The sequence below is a fragment of the Loxodonta africana genome, chromosome 17 (genome assembly GCF_030014295.1).
Source record: "Loxodonta africana isolate mLoxAfr1 chromosome 17, mLoxAfr1.hap2, whole genome shotgun sequence".
NCBI classification, from domain to species: Eukaryota; Metazoa; Chordata; class Mammalia; order Proboscidea; family Elephantidae; genus Loxodonta; species Loxodonta africana.
In genome coordinates, this window is record NC_087358.1 from 59,531,365 (window position 1) to 59,558,498 (window position 27,134).

The 27,134-nt window shown below is 38.3% G+C and overlaps 1 protein-coding gene across 9 annotated transcripts in view; it reads right to left on the reverse strand.

Moving 5' to 3' along the window:
* Positions 1-243: 243 nt before the first annotated feature.
* MTRF1 (mitochondrial translation release factor 1) overlaps positions 244-27,134 on the reverse strand; it is a 59,657-nt gene continuing 32,766 nt past the window's right edge. For all 9 annotated transcript variants that reach the window (XM_023551245.2, XM_023551244.2, XM_023551246.2 and 6 more), the window contains 5 exons: positions 20,554-20,726; positions 17,264-17,381; positions 11,690-11,826; positions 6,805-6,903; positions 244-2,762 (listed from right to left, as the gene is read on the reverse strand). In XM_023551245.2, the coding sequence (XP_023407013.1) occupies positions 2,649-2,762; positions 6,805-6,903; positions 11,690-11,826; positions 17,264-17,381; positions 20,554-20,726 (641 nt within the window). In that variant the 3' untranslated portion in view covers positions 244-2,648. The remainder of the gene's footprint in view (positions 2,763-6,804; positions 6,904-11,689; positions 11,827-17,263; positions 17,382-20,553; positions 20,727-27,134) is intronic.

Here is a 27,134-nt window from a genome sequence, read left to right on the forward strand (position 1 = left end):
TTTCCTGGCATACTCCTTTTTTTACTCAAGAAACTTTCCCAGAACAATTACTAAATACATCATGCCACTTGGCATTACAATTTATGATTTATGTTTGGCTCTTTCACTCAACTGGAAGTTCCTTAACGTAAGGACTGTTTTATAAATCACTGCACAAAACTTACTACAGTGAGTTACTTACCTTAGACCACCTGTTGATGCTCATTAAGCCAAAGAACAATAAGAAATAGAAGCCACACAGAGTTTACTTTAAATATTGGTTTGTAATTTACATGGTACAGAATTCATTCAGCTTTCAAAGAAATTTATAATCTTTTTCCTGGGGATGTTCACTGTTACTGAGGGGCTCAAATTCTTCCCAATTTGTATTTATGTGTTACTTAAAAGTAGAACTTAAAGTCCTAACTTTGACATGATAAATAATACTTTGTCTTTAAGTAAAGGCTTTATAAAAAAACTTTATAACCTTAAATCACTAAATTTTACATTTTCCTGAACTGAAAAATTTTTTAATTTATTAAAAAAACATTTGCCACACTGCGGGTGGAAATGTAAAATGGTACAACCACTTTGGAAATCGATTTGGCACTTTCTTAAAAAGCTAGAAATAGAACTACCATACGACCCAGCAATCCCACTCCTCGGAATATATCCTAGAGAAATAAAAGCCTTTACATGAACAGATATATGCACACCCATGTTTACTGCAGCACTGTTTACAACAGCAAAAAGACTGAACCAACCAAGATCCTCATCAACTGATGAATGGATAAATAAATTATGGTATATCTACACAATGGAATGGTATGCACTGATAAAGAACAGTGATGAATCTGTGAAACATTTTATAACATGGAGAAACCTGGAAGGCATTATGCTGAGTGAAATTAGTCAGTTGCAAAAAGACAAATATTGTATAAGACCACTATTACAAGATCTTGAGAAATAGTTTAAACTGAGAAGAACAAACTCTTTTGTGGTTATGGGTGGGGGAGGGAAGGAGGGTGGGAGAGGGGTATTTACTAAACAGATACTAGACAAGAACTACTTTGGGTGAAGGGAAGCACAACACTCAACACAGTGGAGGTCAGCACAATTGGCTAAACCAAAGCAAAGCAGTGTCCTGAATAAACTGAATGCTTCGAAGGTCAGCGAGGCAGGGGCAGGGGTTTGGGGACCACAGTTTCAGGGGAAATCTAAGTCAATTGGCATAATAAAACCTATTAAGAAAACATTCTGCATCTCACTTTGAAGAGTGGCGTCTGGGGTCTTAAATGCTAGCAAGTGGCCATCTAAGATGCATCAGTGGGTCTCAACCCACCTGGATCAAAGGAAAATGAAGAACACCAAGAACACAAGATAACAATGAGCCCAAGAGACAGAAAGGGCTACATGAACCAGAGGCTACATCATCTTGAGACCAGGAGAATGAGATGATGCCCAGCCACAACCAATGACTGCCCTGACAGGGAACACAACACAGAACCCCTGAGGAAGCAGGAGACCAGTGAGCCGCAGACCCCAAATTCTCATAAAAAGACCAGACTTAATGGTTTGACTGAGACTGGAAGGACCCCAGTGATCATGGCCTCCAGACCTTCTGTTGGCCCACTACAGGAACCATCCCCAAAGCCAGCTCATCAGACATGGATTGGACTGGACAATGGGCTGGAGAGGGATCCTGCTGAGGCGTGAGCTACCTGGATTGGCTGGACACTTGAGACAATGTTGGCATCTCCTGCCTGGAGGGGAGATGCAAGGATAGAGGGGCTTAGAAGCTGGCAAAATGGTCACAGAGAGAGTGGAAGGAGGGAGCGGGCTGTCTCATGCGGGGGCTGAAGTAATTGGGAGTATGTAGCAAGTTGTGTACAGGTTTTTGTGTGAGAGACTCTCTTGATTTGTAAACTGTCACTTAAAGCACAATAAAAATTATTTTAAAAAAAGGAAAAAGAAAAACACACACACACACACAAAAAACAGTTGCCATCGGGTTGACTCCAACTCCCGGACACCCTATGTATGTCAGGGTAGAACTGTTCTCCAGTGTTTTCAGAAGCTGATTTTTTGAAGCTGACTGCTGGGCTGGGCCTTTCTTCTAAGGCGCCTCTAGGCGAACTCTAACCACCAGCTTTTCAGTTAGCAGCCGAGGACATTAACCGTTTACACCATCCAGGGACTTTTTATACGGCTAAGAAAAGGCATATAAAGAGATCAAGTGATCTATTCTAACACCTATAACCAATTCTCAATACTTTCTCTTTTTAATGATGCATGCTTGTTTTCTACTTGAAGAGCTGGATTGCGCCTTACAGGAAACCTAAAATAAACTTTTAGATTAAGAAATGTGACTCGATTCATTAAAAAATATTTGTAAGTACTATGGACTTTTGGAAACCCTGGTGTAGTGGTTAAGTGCTACGGCCACTAACCAAAAGGTCAGCAGTTTTAATCCGCCAGCCGTTCCTTGGAAACTCTACAGGGCAGTTCTACTCTGTCCTACAGGGTCGGTATGAGTCGGAATCGACTCGACGGCAGTGGGAGTGGGTGCACTTTTAGCTGTACTTTATGAAAATTCATTAAGATTTCCACGCCTCAGTCTTCTTCTTGATCTAGGTCCATTTCATTTACAATAAATAATAAATCAGCATTTATTTTGCTGATTTAAGGTTTTTATCCAAAAATTCAGCCATGGCTTCTTCATCTGCTGATTGAAGCAGTCTCTGAATTAGCTGATCCAGGGCCTTCTCACCACACAGAAATTCCTGATAAAAGACAGAGGTATTATGAAAATCTGGTTACTAGAAATAAATGACAAACAAAGCAAAGAGTTACGTGTATTTACTTCATTTCCTTATGTTGTTGTGTGTCACTGAGTCGATTCCCACTCATAGCAGTCCTACATGACAGGGTAGAACTGCCTCATGGGGTTTCCCAGGCTGTAATCTTTACAGGAGCAGATCACCAGGTATTTTCTCCCATGGAGCTGCTGGTGGGTTTGAACTGCTGACCTTTCAGTTAGCAACTGAGCTCTAATGCAACTGAAATCCCTCCTCTTGCAGAAAACTTTCTAGTCCACACTAAATCTATTCTTTCTTTAAACTCCTATAATATTTACTGTGTTTACCATTCATGAATTACCCTTCAAAATTTTAAACTTTTTTGAGATAAAATTTACACACAATAAAATGAACAACTTTTAATCATCCACTTCGATGAGTTTTGACAAATATATACCCCTGCATAATCAGAATCCTAATCATGATGTGGGATATTCCCATCCCCAGAAGGTTCCCTCGTGGCCTTTTGCAGTCAGTTTCCCTCAGTCCAGGCAACCACTGATCTGTTTTCATCACTATCGTTTTACCTGTCCCAGAATACTATCTAAATAGTGTCATACAGTGTGTATTCTTTTGTGCGTAGCTTGAACGATAGAAGCCATGCCTGGACTGATGGAAACTGACTGCAAAAGGCCACGAGGGAACCTTCTGGGGATGGGAATATCCCACACCATGATTAGGATTCTGTTTATGCAGGGGTATGTATTTGTGACTCATTCATGTTTTTGCACGTACCAGTAATTTTAGTTTGTTCCTTTTTATTACTGAGTAGGATCCTACTATAAGGATATACCACAATTTATCCGTTCACCTATTTATGATCATTTGGCTTGTTTCCCATTTTTTGACTGATTCTTTTTTTTAAGTCAGGTTTTTTGGAGTATAATTTGCATATATTAAAACTCATCTTTTTTGGTGTAGTTCTGAGTTCTGACAAATGCATACAGTCATGTAACCAATGAACAGTCTGGACATCTCCTGAATCAAACTGTCACTTATATTTCTATTTATCACTGAACACACAGTTGTTTCCATAATCTGACTCTTAGCTTTGTGTATCTTTAGATCTGTCACGGTCATTTTCACCACAGGGGTTTAAATAAACATTGTTCCTTTGCCCTTGGACCAAGCCCAGATAAGTGGAACACAAAAGATGAAAGGAAGAGAGAAACATTTTTTAAAAGTAGTATTCCCCATAGAGTTTATTCATTTTATGGCCTTGATTAAATTACTGCTACTTCAGTTTGCTCTACCACTGCTTTTAGAACTGTTCTCAATATTAGTAAGGTATAATCTCTGAAGCAGGGTCACTATGAGTTGAAATCGACTCAATGGCAACATGTTTTGTATTACTACATCTTCCTCCAGTTAGGCAGATAGACTTAATTAGCAGCTGCATTTCCTTGTAGGTAGGTAGTGAATGATTCTCCTTGCATTTCCCTTTCAGGCAAAAAAAAAAAGGGGGGGGGGGTCAGGGAGAGAAGAATGTGGAAAAGCCAAATAGGGTACTCTAATTTTAAAAGTCAATCAAAATGTATATCAATTATCATACTGCATACTTGTTTAAAACCTCTAAAGGTATAATCTTTATGATGAACTATCAGACAGAGACATACACACACACACATCTGATTATTAATTCAAGTTCACCTTTTGGAATGAATTTATTCTTCATTCTGTCTTTCCAATAGGCTGTTCTTCATTCTGTCTTTCCAACAGGCTGGTTAGTGATTATTAAAGCCAACCTGTTACCATCAAGTTGATTCTAACTCATAGCTACCCTATAGGATAGAGTAGAACTGCCCCATAGAGTTTCCAAGGCTGTAATCCTTATGGAAGTAGACTGCCACATCTTTCTCCCGTGGGACAGCTGGCGGGTTCAAACTGCTGACCTTTTGGTTAGAAGCTGAGTGCTTTAACCACTGTGCCACCAGTGCTCCCTATTAAAGCACACTAATATAATTTTCCTTATTATTTTTGAGTCTGGCAAGATAGTGCAGTTAGCAATAGCATGCCAGTATTTTGGCTAAAGTCATATATTTTACAACTCTAGAATCTAAATTTGGATGTTTCACAGCTGAATACTATACTGTGCACCTAGGTGCCCATGTGAAAAATAATACTGGTTACAACAATGTGGCTGTCTCAGGAAAAACCATCTCCACTACCAGAAAAACAACGGAAAGAACGTGGTGTATTAGAACAATATGGCTAAACATATTTTGTTATTACTGTGTACTTCCTGAAGAAAGGGAAGTTAGCAAATATTTCCTCCATTTCTACTAGACTACTATGTTCATATGCAAGGAAGCCTTAAATTGCCTAGAAGACAGAGGAAGTGGCATAAGATACACAGAAATGTATACATATGTCAAAAATATACTAACTACAACAGGCAAGTATATAGAGATCAAAATTTAACTAGTGGTTACCAGGGGTGGTCAGAAGGGAGGGCAAAAGGAAGACACAATGCCTAGGGAACACTGAGCATTTGTTAAGGATGCTGGAAAAATTCAGGAGTGGTTAATGGTGATGGTTGGATAACATGATGAACATAATTGTCATTAAACTACACACGTGATGATTGTAGAAATGGCAAATGTTCTGTCACCTATACATTTAGCTCAAAGTAAATAAATAAACATCTCCATTGTAAAATTAAGACTTTGAATTTGAGTATGGAATGGGACAGAATCAAGTAAAAGAATCGACATAGCACCAAGAATAGGACCCAAACTTTCTGTCTTCTGCCTTTTCTACATAGCCATTTATGGGAACTTGTTCACTTTTCCCCTTCAACAGAAGTAAAAGGGAAAATTTTTGTGTTTCCTTATTCATGTATAAATGTTAGTGGTCCTGGTTACAAGGAATTTCATTAGGTTAATGTTCAAACCATCTTGACATGGTCTTTTCCTCAAGAGTAAAATTGTAATGGCTGAATTTAATGAATACAAATTGTGGTAGGTAGAATTCTAAGAAGCTCCTTGGTTTACACGACTCGTGTGATTTCCTCCCCTTAAGTGTTAGCAGAATCTGTGAATATGATGGGATATCACTCCCATGATTAGGTAACTAATCAGCTGACTCTGAGTTAATCAAAAGGGATATTATCTAAGTGGACCTGAGCCCTTCCTGCAAGAAGAGATTTGAAACATGAGAAGGCATATGGAGGGGGCCACATGGCAAGCAACTGTGAGTGGTCCTTGCAAGCTTAAAGCAGCCCCCAGCTGACTGCCAGCAAGAGGATGGGGACATCAGTACTACAACCTCAAGGAAATGGAATTCTGTGGACAACCACACGAGCTTTGAAGAGGTCCCCAAGCTCCAGAAAGATGTGCAGTCTGGTCAACACCTTTGATTCCAGCCTTGTGTGAGACCCACAAGGCCATTCCTAGACTTCTGACCTACAGAAACTTAATTCTTATAATTTCTAATAGAAAGCGAATATGCACGTGTACATGTATGTTGAATGTATGTTAATACACTGTCACTGCAGAACAAAGAATTTGGAATTGTAAAAGATAATGTCATTTCAAAATGTTACAAAGACCATATTTCTGACCAAACTACTAATAAAAATGTTTGCAAATTTTAGGAGACTAATATAAACTGGCTTAGGGGTTTTTAGTCACTTGGTAATATTTTCTAGTTGATTCCAACTCACAGCAACCCTACAGGACAGAGTAGAACTGCCTCATCGGATTTCTGAGGAACGACTGGTGGATTTAAACTGCTGAACTTTTTGGTTAGCAGTCCAACTCCTAACTACTGTGCCACCAGGGCTTCTATTTTAGAAGAGCTCTCTAAAACTTGACTATACATCCTTCAAAAATCAAAGGTATATAAAGTATGTGATATAATGTTGTGTCCCGTTGAATCAATTCCAATTTGTAGCGGCCCTATATGACAGAGCAGAACTGCCCCTTAGGGTTTTGTAGGCTATAACCTTTATACTCAGTAATATTACCTTAATATCACGAACTTCATATGCTATCCTGTGGTCAGTGACTCTATCCTGGGTGAAATTATATGTCCGTATTCTCTCTGATTGGGCTCTTGTTCCCACCTGTGCCACGACAAAAAACAATTTGTATTTTAACTTTACAATTACTTTAATTACCGTGGAAAAAGTATTTGCAATTGACTTTTAACAGTTTAAATTAAAAAATCATATATATAAGTGGGAGAAACAAGAAAAGGCAGAACTTAACATTCAAGACTACACAGGTGTAAAGCTTAACTATGGAAACAGAATCAATGTTTCTTTGCTATGCCAAATTCCAAATATTTCAACCAAATTAGTCATTTCTCCACAGCAATCAGTTCCTCCTGGTGTCTGTGACACTACCATGTTCCCATTCAAGCAGGAAATGCTAATATTCAGCAATGTAACACTTTCTGGGAGCTTACTATCTGCTGGGTTCTGATAACACGGAGGGGCGGCGGGGGCACCTTTGACTCATTCCATTCTCTAACTGCCCACTTCCAACTGGGTCTTTTATATCCTGTCCTTTCCATTTTTACTATCATTCAAGGGCTCATTACTTTCACCTATGTTCCTGCAAAAATATCTTGATTAGTCTTCTCTGTTTAATTGTGTCATCCTGCTTAGTCTTCCTAAAACACGGTTTTCTGTTAAATTTTCTTTGGTTCTTTTTTGTCTGCTATGTAGACAAAACTCAACTCAGCATTTAAGGCATCATAATGTGGCCAACCTCCCCAATGATATTTCTGAAAATTATGTGAACCTCTAACATGCTGCTTATTATCCCATATCATTATTACGTGTCTGTTAACTCTGCTAAAACACCATCTCAAGGAATGTACTTTCCTAACAATCTCCTACCATCTCTGCCTTTCCTGGTCCCAACAACTGAAAAGTGTTACCTTCCTCCTGTGAATCCAACTGCACTGGTAATCCTCCTCACAGCACACACAATTTCTAGTTTCCCTTATGCTACAGTTATTTGTATTCATCTTAGTCTCCTTATCTCCCCCTACCTCCCCAACACACCACACCTTCTCTCATCTGCTTTCGCTTTTTAAGATTAATACCAAAAAAAAAAAAAACCCAGACATTTCCATAATTCATTTTCTTAACTCCTAAGGCAAGCAATATGAAACTGAATTCCTAAACATGGCTGATTATCAGGGGAATTTAAGAAAAATTGCAGTTACTAAACCCAACCTCATATATACTAAGTAATCAGAGATTATGTATTTTTGAAACATTTCCTAGGCCATCCATTCTGACGATCAGTTGAGTACGGAAACTGCTATCCTGAAGCACGATATTAATGCTCAGGGCCCACCCCAGATCCATTATATCAGAATCTATAGGGGTAAGTCCTAGGGATCTACAAAGCCCTTCAGATGATTTCAGTGCAACCAGGGTTGAGAACCTGGCCCAGGATAAAGCCTTCCATGTAACAGCCACTGTATATATTGGCTGAAGAAAAACTTCTAAAAGCATTAGAAATTCCTATAAAGAAATTTCAGGCCCTAATATATGGCATAAATAAAGTATCAAACATAACTAAAAATGCACACTTGATACAAGATGAACTAGATAAATGGGACCTCCTAAAAATTAAATACATAGGCTCAACAAAAGACTTCTGCAAAAGAGTCAAAGGGGAACCTACAGACTGGGAAAAAAAATTGCCTACGACATATCCGAAAAGGGACTAATCTCTAAAATTTATAGGAAACTTCAACATCTCAACAATAAAGAGATAAACAGTCCAATTAAAAAATGAGCAGAAGATACACCAAATAAGACATTCAGGCTGCTGACAAACATATGAAGAAATGCTTGCAATCAAGAGCTATTAGAGAGATGCAAATCAAAACTACAATGAGATACCATCTCACCCCAGCATTACTGGCACTAATTAAAAAAGCCAGAAAATAACAAGTGTTGGTGAGGTTGCAGGGAGACTGGAACTGTTGGTGGGAATGTAAAATGTTACAACCACTTTGGTAAACAGTATGCTGCTTCCCCAAAAAGCTAGAAATAAAAATACTATATGGTCTAGCAATCCCACTTCTAGGTATATACCCTAAGGAAATAAGGGCTGTGATACGGACAGACATATGCACTATCACTGCAGCATTACTCACAATAGAAAAAAGATGGAAACAACCTAAGTGCCCATCAACAGACAGATTAACAAACCGTGGTACACACACACAACGGAACACTACACAACAATAAAGAATAATGACAAATCTGTGACACATTTCACAACATGGATGAATCTGGAGGACACTATACTGAGTGAAATAAGTCAATCACAAAAGGACAAATACTGTATGAGACCACTACTAGAAAGTCACAACAAAAGGTTTACACACCGGAAAAAAAAGAATAAAATGTTCTTTGATGGTTACCAGGGACAGGAGGGGGAAAATTATCAATCAGACAGAAGACACGAATACTGGTGAAAGGAAAGGCAATATATAAGGGGGAAGTCAGTACAATAGGACCAAGGCAAGAGAGGACACTTAGAGGAACAAAAGAATAAAGAGTAACTCCAATAACTACTCTAGCTTAGACCATTCTTCAGCAATAGTATTAACGAACAATAAATTACGCACGGACACATAGGTAGATAGATATCCCAAGAGGCGTGGGAGGATGGATGTAAGGGAACACGCTGACCAGCATATATAGGTTTGGTAGTGGATATTTCTATATACATGATTGTAGATGCAGCTCATACAGAGCTCTTAGACATAACCAAACATCTTGTGGGATAAAGTTTCTAGGTTAGACGACAAAGCACCACAGACACGGGGGCTATCTACGTCAATTGGCACAACACAGTACATAAATTCAATGCTCTGCATCCTACTTTGGTGAGTGGCATCTGGGGTCTTATAAGCTTGCGAGCGACCGTCTAAGATACAACTCTTGGTTTTTTACCATCCAGAGTGAAGGAGACCAAAGACTCAATGAAGTAATCTGTCCAAAGGACTAATGAACCACATGAACCACAGCCTACATGACCCCAAAACCATCAGAACTAGATGGTGCCCAGCTACCACTACCAACTGCTCTGACTGGGATCACAACAGAGGGTCCTGGACAGAATGGGAGAAATTTGTAGAATAAAAAAAAAAAATCAAATTCACAAGAAAAGACCAGGCTTGCTGGTATGATAGAGATTGGAGGAACCCCCAAGACTATGGCCCTAAGACACCCTTCTGACCTGGAAATGAAGCCATTCCCAGTGACCACCTCCCAGACAAACAATAGACAAGTATATAAGATAAACGGTAATACCAGACAGGAACACACTCCTTAGAACACTCAATTATAAGATGAGAAGCCAGAACGGTTTAGATAATGAGAATGAAAGAAAATGTGGAAGCCAAGACAAAAATGAGGAGAGTGCTGACACATTGTGGGGAATGAAATCAAGGTCATGAAACACTTTATGCACAAACTAGCAAACAGAAAACTAATTTGCTCTGTAAACTTCCACCTAAAGCACAATTAAAAAATAAAAGAAATTCCAGGCAAGTAGACAAGTGATTTTGGAAAGACGGGGACAGGGAGGTCTTTTCTGGCCTCTGAATCAGACTGCTAAGGAAGAAACACACAATTTGCAAAAGGCCAATTTTGAGTATTAATTTAAAAAATTACTATGTGGAATCCCTGGCACCCAAACGTAAAATGACAAGTAAATCTTAACGTCTTTTATTAATTCAGATGTGCCAGGGTTCACAGTGTTTATGTTACCATTTAGTTGCCAAGAAATTACAGATACAGACACTGATGCTGCTCCACAGTCTGGGATTACCACAGATTGGGGATTAATAGATGATTTAACCTGTCCCTTTTAAGTTAGAATGCAAGTTAGAATGTGGCAGAAGGGCAAAAATGTGAAAAGACTAGGACATTTAAGTGAGAATAATAATCAATGTTAAATGTCAATAAATAATTAATGTTCAGGCTTATACAATTCATCAGCCCAGTAAATTTAATTTACTGAAGGTACACCTACCTGCAAATGACACGAAAGCACAATTATTTCTGCATTCCACTTTCTCTTTAACCTCTCTCAGAGACAAACTTTACTAATGTTTCCAGAATTGAAAATCGTGCAACACTTTATTTAAAGAAATTATCTTTAGTCATTTGGCTTACAATTTACTATTTAAGTACTGCAATAAATACTGTATATACATATACAAAATTCAAAAGCTATAAAAGGGTACATTGCTAGCTGCTGTCGATTCCAACTGGTGGCAACCCCATGTGTGCAGGATAGAACTGCTCCATAGGGCTTTCAAGGCCGTGACCTTTCAGTAACAGGTTACCAGGCCTTTTTCTGGTGGGTCTGAACCGCCAACCCTTCGGCTAGTAGTTGAGTGCTCAACTATTTGAGCCACCCAGTGAAAGAGAAATCTCCCACCTGCCCCTTGTCCCCAGGTTCCATCAACAGGGCCATTTCTTTCAGTGCCATTGATTTGTGATCTCACATAAAGTCGTAATAATAAAAGCATAGGTTTTTAAGCTAAAAATCTGAAAGTCTATTAATTTCCATGAACTTACTATTATTTTAAACCAATTTCCTCCTAAGACAGGCTAGAACCACTGGAGGAAACAAATGGAAAATAACTTTTAGTTTATACATATCTCATCACTGATTTGCAAACTGGCAGGCCCAAATGTAGCCATAATCTGTCAATCCATAAGCATATAAATTATTCCTATTTACAAACAAGCACGTTTCCCTATGTTCTCAGACATTCACAGTCACAGAGGGGCAAACACCACATTTTCTACATAGCACAGGGACTTTTTATACACTTATTAAATTATTACACTAAATTAATCTTACCTGCAGTTTCCTAGCACTTTGTTGTTGACACCTGTCCTTCTCAACAATCTGCTGGTAGAGCTTAGCTCTCAACACACGCAAGGCTATTTCTTTATTTTTTATCTGTGATCGTTCTTGTTGGCATTCTACTACCAGCCCTGAAAAATGATAGGGATCAGAGGTAAACTGAAGCCTCCACAAGCCAAATTAATATAGAACTGAGGAACTTATTAAAGGGGAAAGGTTAAACTGGCAAAGTTTACAAAGAGAAAATATGTTTTTGATTTAGCGCATTCAGAAACCATACATGGGGTATGATAGTAATAGCTACAGGTGGTTGTTGAGATTCTACTGAACTCCCCACATGGGAAGATGAGTCGCATCGCCTGCAGATGGCTGCGGCGTTCTTCCATCCCCAGACCTTGGCCTCTCCCTCCCACTCCTTCAGACGCTTCCGCAGCTCAACAGCACAAACCACTGGCACCCCTGTGCGGTGCTGCTCCTTTCCCTGTCCTACTCCAGAATTCCCCTTTTCCCCTTTAAGTCACAGATACACACAGCTGAAGTTTTAGAAATAACTTCCTATAAAAAAACCAGTAGAATGGAGCTACTCAAAGTCTTAAAAAGGAAGAGTTTATAGTGAGTGTATTTCTCAGTTGTCAAAGTTCTAAATCCAGCTATCAATGTATCTAGCCACACACATTTTGGCTGGCCAAATTCTGGATTTGAGTGGGTTTGGCCTATTTTTTATAGTCAGTTCCTAGCTTAAAACTAGCCCCAAGTAGTGACCCTTGAGAGTTTAGCCTGTGCTCTTCTTATCTGTGGGTCTGTGTCCAGTTCTGCTTTCATTACATTAGAAGAAAAAGGTACTTTTCTTTCTCACCCCCAACCCCTCCAAAAAAAAATTCCTCTCAGCTTAGGCCAGTTGCACTGATAGAGGCAGTGAATATTGTGCTGGAGATTTTTTATATTTCCATAAAATTCTACTCTCAAACTGTTTTCTCCCTGTCTAAATAGGCTCCAGTCTATACCTGCTGGTCCTCCAATTAGAACATACAGGTTTCGCCTCTATTAGTGTAAACTTATTTCTTGATGGCCTTACTGCAGCCATATGGTTGGGCTGGGGGTTACTTGCCTTCACCTTCCATGCATTTGCCTGGAGATCTCTTGAATTTGGTATCTTCCTTTCACCACCCCAAATATGAAAACTTCCATTTCAAGGTGGCCCTTCTTTCATAAGCTTTCCTCGAAATTCCTCTTCTTATCAGCTGACCCTTAGTGATTATTACCTAGGCACCTGCTATGGATTCACATCTACTGGCTCTGATCAGAACGTTTAGCCTAAAACTACTGTTTAGTCCCTCCGTAATTCCTAAGGAAGTCACTTGATTACACATTCTATACACATTCTAGAGAAGTGTATTTAATCTTAAGTGCTCTCCCAAGAAAGAATGAGCTTGAAAAAAAAAAAAAAAAAGGGATGCTGGGTAACAGAAGAGCTGTTGAAACCGCAAGGTGCTGGGGTTGGTAGAGAACTTTATAAAAGGATTTTAGAGAAAATAAATTTTATCAATGTTGTTTCAACACTCTAAAGAAGATTCCAAAATTCTAAGTAGCACAAAGTAGGCGTTTAATATATATGCATTTAATACATATTTGCTGAATTACTAACCATATTATTTAAAAGATTTACAGTTATACATGGAAACAAAATACAATATTTCATACAATCTATAAAGCACATTTTTTCACATTTTAGTATCTCTTAGCTATCTTACAATCACTGGTATGTCATAGCTTAATTGGTAGTGTCTTTTTTATTTTATCATGGTAATAGAAGTTATGTGTCTTTCAATTGATGGTATCTTAGATTCGATGAAAAAAGTTATATAAAACCAAAGGTAAAATAAAAACCCATTAGTCTTAAAACAAAGATGAGAATGTAAGGAGGCAGAAATTTGATGAATGGAAACAGAACAACCAGTATGAAAATAATGAGAACGTCTATGCACTGTGAAGAAAGTAACCAGTGTCGCTGAATAACTTGTGTGGAAATTGTTAAATAGGAACCAAAACTGCTGTGTAAACCTTCACTGAAAACATGATAAAGTATTTTTTTGAGAAAAGGACTATTCTGTATAAAACAAACAAAAAAATCTGTCAGCCTTAAAATGATAAACTGATATAAAAGATTAAATTTACCTCAGAAGAATTAAGTGTTATTGATAATCTATGGGGATGAAGGACAGCACTGTAAGGCTTACAGAGGCCCACTTTCACTCACTAACCGGTAACCAACTGACAAGTCTGCTTCAAAGCACAAACTATACACTTGTCTTCATCTTTGTTCTGGTAAATTTTACTCAAAAAAAAAAAAAGTAACTCTTCCCTGTACAAACATTTAAGCATACCCCTATGTACTACACTCTTCTGGTAGAATATGGGGTTTATATAGAAGTAGTAGAAAAGAAAAAATGTGGTTCTTCAGAGTCCATGGGCATGGAGAAAATGGAGGAATGGCCCAGAAGGCTGACTTTCGATTCTAGCCGGGACATAGCTCCCTTTCTAAGGGTCTCAGAATGGAAGAACTGGGAAAAAGGCTGAGTTTTTTTTTCTTGAAATAGATGCTGAAATCATAGCAACACACAATGTGTGAAGAAGTGGCCTCAAGATGTCATGTACTCAACTAGGGCCACACATACACACACACAGCAATGTGTGTAAGTTTTTATATGAGCACCTGACCTAAATTGTAAACTTTCACTTAAAGCACAATTAAGAAAAAAGATATTATATACTCATAACTACATGGATTATTAAGAGTTAGCAGGCCTTAAGAGAAATGAAGTCTTAATACATGCTACAGTGTGAATGGAGCTAGAAGACATCACGCTAAGTGAAATAAGTCAATCACAAAAGGACAAATACTATATTACCTCACTTATATAAAAGGACAAAAAGAGGCAAATTTATAAAAAAATAGAGACCAAAATTTATTAGTGGTTACTGGGGTGAGAGGGAGGGAAAAAGGGGAGTTACTGCTTATGGAGTACTGAGTTTCGGTTTCTGGTGATGGAAAAATTGCACTGATTACAGGTAGGATTGGTTATACAGCTGATTACAATAAATGCTGTCAATAAGTTGTATACCCATAAAAAGTTGAATTGGTAAAATCTGCATGATAGATGAATTTACATCAATGACAAAAAAAAAGGAACAGCTGCTGAGGCTGCTTATGTACAAACACCTCATAGGATTTGGTTCCTGGTTTTGGAGGTCTAGGGTCATGGTTTTATAGCACATCCCAGTTAACTGGCCTAATAACGTGTTTAATGCTTCTGTTCTACCTCCTAGTTTGCTGTGTAGTGCCCAGGGTCTTAAACGCTTTCAAGCAGCCATCCAAGGCACAACTGGTCCCTATTCGCCTGAGGCAACAGAGGAAGAAGAGTCAGGAATAGGAGGAGGAAATGGAATGTGTGGCTAATTGCCTCCATGAACAACTGCCTCCTTTGCCATGCGACTGGAAGAACTGGATGGTGCCCAGCTACCATTACTGAACATTTTGCTCAAAGATTCCATAGATGAATCCTTACCAAAACGGAGAAAATCTAGACTCCCTGGAACAATGGGGGCTGCGTGAACCTTTGAAATTATTGCCCTGGGATAATCTTTAAACCTTAAACCAAAAATATTCCCTGAAGTCTTCTTAAAACCAAGCAAGAGTTCAGCTTAACTAGTAACAAATACCTGCCTTGAGCATTATACTCTTTTAAGATCTACCTACAACAACTCAAAAGATTAGATAGGAACCTTAGGGGAAAGTGAGTTTTATGTTAATGGTTAGGAACAACTCAGAAAAGGAGGGTGTGAATGGTTGCACAACTCAAAGAATGTAATCAATATCACTGAATTATACATGTAGAAATAGTTGAATTGGTGTATTTTCTATTGTGTATAGCCTCAACAACTAAAAAAAACAAAGAGTTAGTAGATCTTGATATGCCTTGCCTAAAGGGGAAGTTTAAAGGTAAGCTTTAGGGCCTCATGTAAATCAAAGAACAAGATATTAGTTAAATAATTTGGCCCAAGGTTAAGTCTGGGAACACAACGATCAGTGATGTTTTTAAAAGCAGATAATTTATTGCTGCACAGGGTAGTTTTAAATCCATTTATATGTTCTGAAATAGTTTGGATGAATTGTTTGAACTTAGGTTAACTTTTACCCCATTTTTTGTCATTTTTACTTTAAATTCACTTTAAGATAATGATTCCTGTTCTGGACTGCTTACAATATAGAACAATATCGAACAATATAGGCCTTAGTTGAAACACCCTAAAATCTAACAACTTGTGAATTGCTTAAATAAATTACGGTAGTCTCAATATATATATATATTCCCTTTTTTCTGAAAAATGATACATTAGATATGCATAGAGAAGAAAATAATCTGAAAGAATATATACCAAAGACAAATACAATAACAGCTACTGGGTATGGTTATAGGTGTTTTATAATCTTTTGCTCATATGTATATCCTAGTATTTTACGGTTTCTTATAGAATAAAAAATCAATAAAACTTAAGAGAAACTATAAAATTATCCCATTGTTGTGCATTTAGGTTGTTTCAACTTTGCTACTATGAACTGTGCAAAACAAAACAAAACCCATTGCTGTGGAGTCAATTCCAACTCATAACGACCCTACAGGACAGAGAAGAGCTGACCCACAGGGTTTCCACGGAGCGGCTGGTGGATTCAAACTACCAACCTTTTGGTTAGCAGCTGTAGCTCTTAGCCACTGCGCCACCAGGGCTCGTAAACTGTGTGAAGCAGTAATAATCAGCTGGAAAATTAATTTAAAATTTAAAAGGGGCATCTGATTTCAAGATGGTCTCCTTTCTTTTGAAAAATCACACTAAAACAATTAAAAAAAAAAAAACTCCATCTGAAATGAAACTAGGTGACATATGCAATCCCCAAATACAATATATGACAGAAAGTGGATGAAGAATGGTGTTATAGATTGAATTGTGTCCCCCAAAACATGTGCTGAATTTCACCCTTGTATCTGTGGATGTAATCCTGTTTGGAAATAGATGTTTTCTTTTGTTACATTAATGAGGCCACACCAGTGTAAGGTGGATCCTAAACCTAACCACTTGTGAGTTATAAAAACACCAGAACAGACACAGAGACACAGATGGGGGAAAGATACGTATGAAGACAGACACAGACACACACAGCGGATGCATCTACCAGCCCAGGAACTTCAAGGATGGCTGGCTACTAGCAGCTGAAACTGACAAAAAAAAAGAACCTCCCCTCTCCTAAACTCACGCCCTGAATTCAGACTTCTAGTCTCCTAAACTGTGAGAACATAAATTTCTGTTCTGTAAAGCCACCAACTTGTGGTATTTCTGTAACGGCAGCACTAGGAGACTAAGACAGTGGCCTTAGATCCACAATCTCAGTGTCACCTTTGAAGGATACAAGGAGCCAGGCACTAACATAGGATTATTTCCTTCCAAGTGCTGAATCAAGTTTTATAAGATGTGGAAAAAGGTTAAAAGTACACAAGCAAAGGTCATGCTTACCTGTGGGGATGTGGACAAGCCTGACAGCACTATCGGTTGTATTAACATGCTGTCCCCCTGCTCCTTTGGCTCGAAATGTATCTACTCGCAAATCGTTGGGGTCCACTTTCACATCTATCTAGAGCAAAAGGTACAATATAAATAATTCTGCACTTAGTGAACACTTTAATACTAAATTTATTCCAAGATTTTTCAAATAATTACTGTTTTGTGTTAAAATAAGTCATAGTCATTAGGCTAAGAGAAGAAATAACCTACAAAAAAGAATCACAAACTCCCTATTTCAATGGCATGCTATTTTTTAACAATGACTTAAGATGTTTTGAGATCAGTGAGTTATATAATCTCTCATAAATTTCATCATCCATCATCCTAAAATAACCAAACCCAAACTCGCTGCCGCCAAGTTGAGTCTGACTCATAGCGACCCTATAAGACTGAATAGAACTGCCCCATAGGGTTTCCGAGGAGTGGCTGGTGGATTTGAACTGCCAACCTTTTGGTTAGCTCTTAACCATTGCACCATCAGGGCTCCCATCCTAAGATATAAAACACTAAAAAAAAAAAAAAAGAATACGTATCTATTTTTGAAAGGAAGTCTAACATTTTGTTCCATATACATCACTCATTTGTATGAATGAAAGACATCATGGGTGATTTTTCTCTTTGAAAAGTACACTAATAACAGGATCAAGGTTAGCATCTAAAATACCGTTCGGGTGTATTTTTCCCCTAAGATGAGTATTATACAGTGAATTGTTCCAGAAAGCAACATTATACAGTAGGAAGACTATAATATACAGTCAATTCCGACTCAGAGCAACCCTACAGGACAGAGTAGAACTACCCACAGAGTTTCCAAGGAGCACCTGGTGGATTCGAACTGCCGACCTTTTGGTTAGCAGCTGTAGCTCTTAACCACTATGCCACCAGGGTTTCCATAAAGCAAGTAAGTAAACATATATATATGGTGATTAAGAAGTAAGAGTTTTACTCTAAGAGGTTGTTCTTGTTATGTGCCATTGAGCCAATTCTGACTAATAGCCACCCCACGTGACAGAGCAGAACTGCTCTATAGGGTATTGTAGGCTGTAACCTTTATGAAAGCAGATTGCCAGGTCTTTCTGCCATAGAACTGTTGGGTGGGTTTGAACTGTCGACGTTTTGGTTAGCAGCCAAGCACTTAAACCTTGCACCACAAAGGCTCCTTATTCTAAGAGAAAAGACATATAAACACAAATGCAAGAAATTGAGCGGGCCAGCGGGGGGCGGGGGGACGACTCTGTTACTATTAAATCTGAATTGGTAATAATAATATGACCTTGTGATTTAAAAACATAAGGTCCTAGGTTTGTCCCGATACTACTGGCGAAATTTGGACAAGCTTGGGCAATTTGACAAATTTGGACAATTTGGGCATCAAAAAGGAATAATGATTATAATTTATTGAACTAAAAAATAAATACATGAGCCTATAATGCTCTTTATAGATAAATGCCAGATGGGACGATACAATTAGAAATTCACCATTTTCCAACTGCAAACTAAGTAACTGATTCCAGCAAGGAATACCAACTAATGTTAAAATCATGAATAAAAAGCACTGGGAGCAAGATATGTGTACACTAGAGATTACTTATTAATTAAAAAGGGAAAAATATACTTTTACAACGGAAAGATTTTTGTGGTCACCACCTTAACTAAATGCTCGAACTAAGCATCACTAACAGTGGGACAATCTGACATTATGTGCCTTCTGATAAGATGTAACATGAATATAACGTCACCTATGAAGTATTCTTGCTCAAAACATGTAACTGGAATGGAATGGAACATTCAGATATAAATTTCAATACAGTACAGGCAATAAAGGAACAAGTTAAATAGCACCATGGGGAAACAATCAGACAAATCCAGAATGTGAGACATTCTACAAGATAACTGCTCTGAACTCCTAAAAAAGTCAATGTCATAAAAAAATACAAAACTTGGGAGACTGTTCCAGACTTAAAGAGACATAACAACTAATTCCAATGTGTGAAACTTGACTGCATCCTGGTTTTTAAAAAATATGACTAGGAAATTATAAAATGGACTGAATATTAGTTGTTACAGAATTACTGCTGATTTTCACAGATAATGGTATCATGCTTACACAGTATAGGAGAATGTCCTTATTCTTAGAAGATATGTTGAACATTTGGGGGGTGAAGTCTCATGATGTCTGCTATGTCCTTTATAGTTCATTAAAGAAATGTACATACATATGTATAGGAATCAAGCAAAGAGCCTTGGTGGTACGATTAAGCACTTGGAGCTAACTGAAAGGATGGCAGTTCAAACTCACCCAGGACTCAAATGGAGAAAGATCTGCTTCTGTAAAGACCACAACCTAGGAAACCTTATGGGGCAGTTCTACTCTGTCACATGGAATCGATGTGAGCTGAAAGCTGACTCGACAGTACCTAACAACAACAAACAACAGGAATCAAGCAGATATGGCAAAATGTTAACAATTCCTGATTCCAGGAAGAGTTATATACCTACTCATCATTTATCGACTATCTCATTATGTGACACTTCACAAGTATGACAATGGTAAAAATTCTACTATCCAACTATTTTGCACATTTACAACATACATCTGACAGTAACGAACACCAAGGTGCAAGGCGAGAGTCATGCTAGTTGTGATGATTAAGGTTATGCGTCATCTTGGCTGGGGCATGATTCTCAGTGGTTTGGCAGTTACACAGTAATGTAATCTGGCAGTTATGTAATGATACAAGCATCTTCCATTTTCACATAATGCTAATTTTCATATAGTGACCTGGTCTTTGGAACCTAACCATGTTGTTAAGTGAGGAGTGGGTGTACAAGCTTCCATTGTACTATTCTTTCAACTTTCTCCATGTTTAAAATTAAAATTTTTTAAAAAAGGGAAGATGGCTATAACATAAACCCTCCAGAGATATTATATCGCTGACCTCAGTGATACGATATTATCTATGGAATTCATTTTCTTTTTTAAGATAGAACTTAGGTGGCAACATTAAAGAAGCTCTGTGGATTGTTTCTGAAAAGAAGTGACTTCTATTTAAAAAACAAACAAATATCATAGTCATGGATAAAGTGACAACTTTACATGGAGAAGTGTTCAGGATTCCCCATTTGAGACTGTAGAGTTTAATCTGTAACCATGAAAATAACAGATTTTCCTAGAAGCTAAGGCCTCTCCACACAGTGCCTGTTTACATGGATGGGTTGGCAATGCCTCCTGGTGAGGTTACCTCATCTGGTTGAGGAAGGACAATAACCGACATTGTTCCTGTGTGAATACGCTGCATCCTTGATGACAGGCCAACCTCTGGAATTCGTTGAACTCGGTGAATCCCACCTTCATACTTCAAATGCCTGTAGACATTACCACCAGAAATTCGGGCAGCTGCATGATGTAGCCCACCTAGGAATTAAAAAAGAAAAATCCAAATCTAATAAATCCTACTTAGAAAGGGATCATGATCCTACATGTAATTAACCTAAGGCCTGAATGTAAGTATACAGCCTGGGATGAGAACATAAAGTAGGTACGAAACTGCATATTTTCCCAATGTACATGTAAACATATAAAAGGAAACACCAAAGTATTATTTATAGTTATCTCTGGGTAATAGAATAACAGGAGTTTTTTTTGTTTGTTTTTTATATTTTTTATTTCTAATTTTTTAAATAATGAACATGTTTTACTATTACAAACCAGAAAAAAAATACTATTAGGAAAAAAGGATACTGGGACCTTATCTACATTGAACTACCCTATGCAGTCTTAGGCTATTATGGTGCCATATAGAAGAGAACGCTCAAAACATAATTTGATAACGTTGAATAATTCTATAGGTCTTCCCAAGTTCTCAAGAACCTATTGAAATTTAGCTCTTACTTATCTATGGAGTAGGAAGATTATTACACACAAAAAATCTTAAAACCCAGACTAGCTTCTTCTCATCTGATGTTTTTCTCCCATCTTTTTATTACAAAATAATATACAGATACAGAAAACAACATGAATCAAATGGCTTAAACGACCATCACCAAGGTCAAGAAAAAGAACTTCGCCAACTGCCCAGAAGCCCTCCCACCCCAGTCACCCCTGTCCCTTCCCCAAGAGTAAACACTATCCTGACTTTCACAGTGATCACTTTTCTTTAATATAAGTGCTCCACCTAAATGCATATCCCTAGGCACTATAGTTTAGTCTTGTCCATTTTAAAATATTTGATTTTTAAGTCTCTATTATCTACAAATTTGTCATCTATCTCTTTAATTTCCTACAAATTATCTGTTGAAGAACCTGAGCTGTCTGACCTGTAGAATTTCCCACAGTTCTGATTTTGCTGATTGCATGCTCTTGGGGCAATTCTACCTGTTCCTCTGCCCTCTGTATTTGCTGCAATTTGGCAGCTGGATTCAGAGGCTGCATCAGACATATTACAAGACACATGTAATGTTTGGTTGTCTCTCTTTTTACAATCTTGACAGCACTTGATCCATCATTGGGGATGGTAGGAGTAAAATGGTAGGAGTCTAATTCTGACATTTCTTTCTCCTGTGCTAGTTAAAATATGTTTATGAGACACTCTCCCTAATTTACTATTTGATTACTGAGTCCCTGGGTAATGCACAATTAAGTGCTTGGCTACTTGCCAAAAGGTTGACAGTTCAAACTCACCCAGGGGTGCCTCAAAAGACAGGCCTGGCAATCTCCTTCTGAAAGGTCACAGCCTTGAAAACCCTGCAGAGCAGTTCTACTCTGCACACATGGGATCACTATGAGTCAGAAATGACTCAATGACAACTAACAACAAAAGTAACAGTTAAGTAGGAGAGACAGGCTAAATACTTGATTTTGTCCCTTTACTAGTTTTACCAACATATTTTGCAGTATAATGAACTGGGGTTCTTGTAATCCTCTGAAGATGACCAATTTAAAAAAAAATATATCATTATGAACTCAAGGATTTAAGCATATGTGGCACGTTTAAATCAAATGTAATTATTACTGAAGCTCAACCTGTCCTATCTTTGGCCAATGGAAGCCTCTTCAACGTAGCTCTGAAGATCTTTTGAAATGTCTCTAGTTATTTAATAACTTTCCTGCTATGGTATAATAAGATATTCTAGGGTCATTCTGGACATATCTTGCCCCGGAACTATAATTAGTCATTTCTTCAAGAAGCCCTGGTTCCTTTAACAGAGAAATCATATTTCAACACCACAATAAGGCACTAGGGATGTTCACTGCTACTGGGTTGGTCATATTTTCTAGGTCTTTTCAGTAGACCCAAAAAAAAAAAAACCAAACCCATTACTTTGGCCATGGAGTCAATTCCGATTCATAGTGACTCTACAGAACACAGCAGAACTGCCTTACAGGGTTTCCAAAGAGTGAGTGGTGGATTCGAACTGCCAACACTTTGGTTAGCTGTCAACCTCTTAACTACTACGCCACCTAGGCACCTTTCAGGGGACGGAAGTAGGAAATACCTCCTTAGTTTATATTGATGTTGGGAGACAATTCTCCATCAATGTATTCGTGCACATCTGGCAAGTGACTGCCCTTTGTTACAGGCTACCTTTCTAAGGGTGTTTATATAGCAAACAGCTTTGGCAGATAGAAATAATGTCTCCCTCCAGAGCAAAGGGCAGTCTGCTTATAGCCTTACAAGATAAAGTGTCTCTCTCTAGAGCAACAGGCAGGCATGCTTACTGCTCATCAAAAAAGACTAGAGTTCCCTAAACTCAGTGTTCCTCTCCTGTAATGCAAGATATCATCTGCCCTCTTCACGTTGCCCTGTGTGTTGTGGGACTCAGAGAACCAGCACAAAAAATGCCGATGCCCTGGCTATTGGTCTTGCTGTGAGTAATAAACTGTCCTTTGTCTCTGACCCATAAAACTGTGGCAGGCTAACTTGTTAGCTTGCAAATAGGGTAAAATCTCAGTCCCTTCACAGTTCTTGACAATTGACACTTCTGCTTTAAACTCAAGACTACAGAGCTTTTAGTTAACCTACTATTACATTTTTATCTCTTTTTTTCATATCAAGAACCCCAGTTCTCAAGGACAGAGAGAATGTTAAAATTAGGATACCCCATAATTACACATTTGTTTTATACTGTATTACACAACAATCTCAGAATAACAACACTAGTTTTACTAACAAATATAATTAGTAAAAATGTTAAAACTTTTTTGCATGTGCTCTCCCCATTCTCTACCCGTTTTTCAAATGGCTATGCTAGCTATATCTACCTTGTCAGAGCACATAGTTCTTACATACTAGTCTCTCCCTCTTAGCCCTCAACTATTCCTAGTTATAGAGGTTACCATAGCACAGCCATTACAGTGATTGACTGCTAACTGAAAGGTCAGCAGTTCGGATCTACTAGCCGCTCCTTGGAAACCCTATTGGGCAGTTCTACTCTGTCCTATAGGGTCACTAGGAGTCAGAATTGACTCAACAGCAACGGATTTTTTCTAGAGGTAACCATATACTTAATGCTTACCCTAATCCTATGTTGATCCCTCTGCAGTCATTTAGTTGTCTGAAACTTGTTCTCTAGTAGATTCCTCAGAAAGGGCTCATGGGAAGAGTATTTCCTCAAGTCTTGCATACTGATAATACTTTGTGCCCTTTATACTTATAAGTCAGTTTTGCTGATTATAAAATCCTTGAGCGAACTCCATTTTCTTCTGGCACAAAGTGTTATCAAATAGTCTGATGAAAGCCTGACTTTCTTTCCCTTGTAAGTCATGTGTTCTTTGTTCTATATATCCAAAGGATTTTTTTTTCTTTTTCTTTTTTTTAAAGTCCAATAATTTTACTAGACTATGTCTTAATGTTGTTCGTTATGGCAGGATATTTCAGACGTGCTCATTAAACATGTGGTTTCAATTTTTTTTTAATTTAAATTTCAGGAGAGTGTTCTCAAAATATAGGTGTTAGTATATTTGTGGCAGCCAGACTCCAATATGGCCCCCAATGACCCCGCCATCTGATATTTACACCCTTGTGTTGTTCGTTCACACTATACCAGGGCTGGTCTGTAAGATCAATAGCATATGGCAGAGGCAACAGTATGCCAACTTGTGAAATCAGTTATGACGAATTATATTGTCTGTCTTGGTGTTGCCTTTCTCTCTTGGCATCACTCCCTCTGGGTAAAACATGCTGCTTGCTGCAAGTAAGCCCCTATAGAGAGGCCAACATGGTGAGAAACTGAGATCTGCCTACAACCACAGGGGTGACTGGGAAGCAGTTTCTTCAGCCCTATTCAAGTGTTGAGATGACTGCAGCCCATGGCCTGACTCCAATCACATGAGAAACCCTGTGCCAAGAACCACAATTACAGCCACCTCCACATTCCTGACCCTCGGAAACTGTGAAATTAAAAAGTACTTGGTGCTTTAAAGTTGTGAAGTTTGGGGGTAATTTGTTACACAGCGATAGATAACTAATACAGTATCTACTCTCACTCTTTTAAAATCAATATTCAATATTCTTTGCCTATATTCAATATTTGCCATTTTCTCCTGGCTCCTTTCTCTTTCTTCATTTCTGATTAAAAACAACCCTCTTTTTGACTTCTGTTTACTGCTCGTATGTTCCCTCTAATTTATTCCTTGTTTCTAAAAATGATATTTTTATTTCTAATTCTTTCCTGAGTCTGTTACTTCATTTCTAATCTTGTCGAGTCCTGATTGATGAGGTTCTTTTACATCCTATATCATTTTCTTAATGTTACGTAACTTGTTTTGAAACAGTAGGTTAGACTTTTTATCTTTTTGCAGATTCATCCTTCCGGTGTGCTTCTGTTGTCTGTAGGAATGTTATTCTTCTAATTCTCATTTTTCTTATATATTTTTGTTGGGAATTTGACCTTTATGGTGGTTAATATTATGTGTCAATTTGGCTAATCTAGGTTCCTAGTTGCTTGGTCAAACACTAGTCTAGTTGCTATCTAATTGCTATCATGGAGCAGTTATACATGATTAAATCAGTTGGCCTTGGGCAGACCCAATTACCTTCCATATAGTAACAGAATGTAACGAAATCACCTTTAATAATGCAATCAAATGTAATATAATCAATTAATCATGACAGTATAGGGTAGATCCTAAACCTAATCACTTCTAAGTTATAATGACCAAAACAGACAAAGAGACACCCACGGAAAGACAGATACCACATAAGGACCTATCTAAAAGAAAAGGAACACAAGGATTGCCGGCAGATACCAGAAACCAGAGGGCTCACAGAAGGAATCCACATGGCCAAGACCCTCATTTGGACTTTTAGCCTCCAGAACTGTGAGAAAATAAAATTCTGTTCTTTAAAGCCACTCACTTGTGGTATTTGCAGTACAGCAACACCAGGTAACTAAGAAAATCTTGATAGTTTTCTGTTGCTTGTTTTCATGTGAAATTACTTTTCCTGAAGTTTTAGAAAGAGGCAGAGTTCAGGAAGACTTTTTTAATTTGACAGAGTTCTCTTTACTGTTGCTTTTGTGTAATGTTCAAATAAACAGTGGCTTGTGTTCTGGGATTCATGGCTGGGATTCCCGCAAATTCTGAAGAATAACTGTTAGTTATTTGAGGGGTTCCCCATATTTCAGGTCTATCAGATGTCACCTCATTGCTTCCTTCTTCCTCCTGCACAGATGCTTATATCTATGTAGGCCTTGTGGCTGTTGCTGATTTGCCCGCCCACTTATATTTTGGTGTTTTGTGGGGATACCTTGCAGTTGTTTTAGTCAAAGTGCTATTCACGAGTTTTCAGTTTCGCTATTTAGTTGCTCTGCCTGTTTTAACATGCTGATTCAGAGACACTGAAAACTATATTGCCACTGTTGCTGCCATCATCCCAAAACCCCCAATATGCTTATAATGAAGACACACTACAATGCCTTCAGATCTGGTCCAGTTAGGTTCTGAAGCAGCATGTGTCTTAGTTATCTAGTGCTGCTATAACAGAAATACCATAAATGGGTGGCTTTAACAAGTAGGAATTTATTTTCTCACAGTTATGAGGCCAGAAGTCTGAATTCAGGATGTCAGCTCCAGGGGAAGGCCTTCTCTCTCTTTTGGCTCTGGAGGAAAGTCCTTGTCTCTTTTGAGCTTCTTGCTCCTGCGTGATCTTCATGTGGCTTGGCATCTCTCTTCCCCCATTTCTGCTTGCTTGTTTGCTTATTTAATCTCTTCTCTATCTCAAAAGAGATTGACTAAAGACACACCCTATACTAATATTGCCTGATTAACTAACAAAGAAACCCCATTCCCAAACGGGATTATAATCACTGCAAGGTTTTTACAACACATATTTTGATGGGACACAATTCAATCTATAACAGTATGTTAGGCAAAACTTGGATGTTGTTTTAGATTATCCTTGAAAATGCCTTAGGAAAGTATCGTATTGGAGATGATAATACTGTCTCTTAAAAAGTCCAATCCACCACTTGTCTGTCTGTTTGTTGTACTGTAGTGGCTTGCGTGGTGCTATGATGCTGGAAGCTATGCCACCATATTTCAAACACCAGCAGGGTAACCCATGGTGGGCGGGTTTCATCAGAGTTTCCATCCTAAGACAGATTAGGAAGAGAGACCTGGCGGCCTACTTCTGTAAAAGACTGGCCAGTGAAAAACTTATGAATAGCCTCGGAACACTGCCTGCTATAATGCTGGAAGATGAATCCCTCAGGTTGGAAGGCACTCAAAATACTACTGGCGAAGAGCTGCCACCTCTGAGTAGAGTCGACCTTAATGATGTGCATGGAGTCAAGCTTTCAGGACCTTCATTTGCTGATGTGGCAT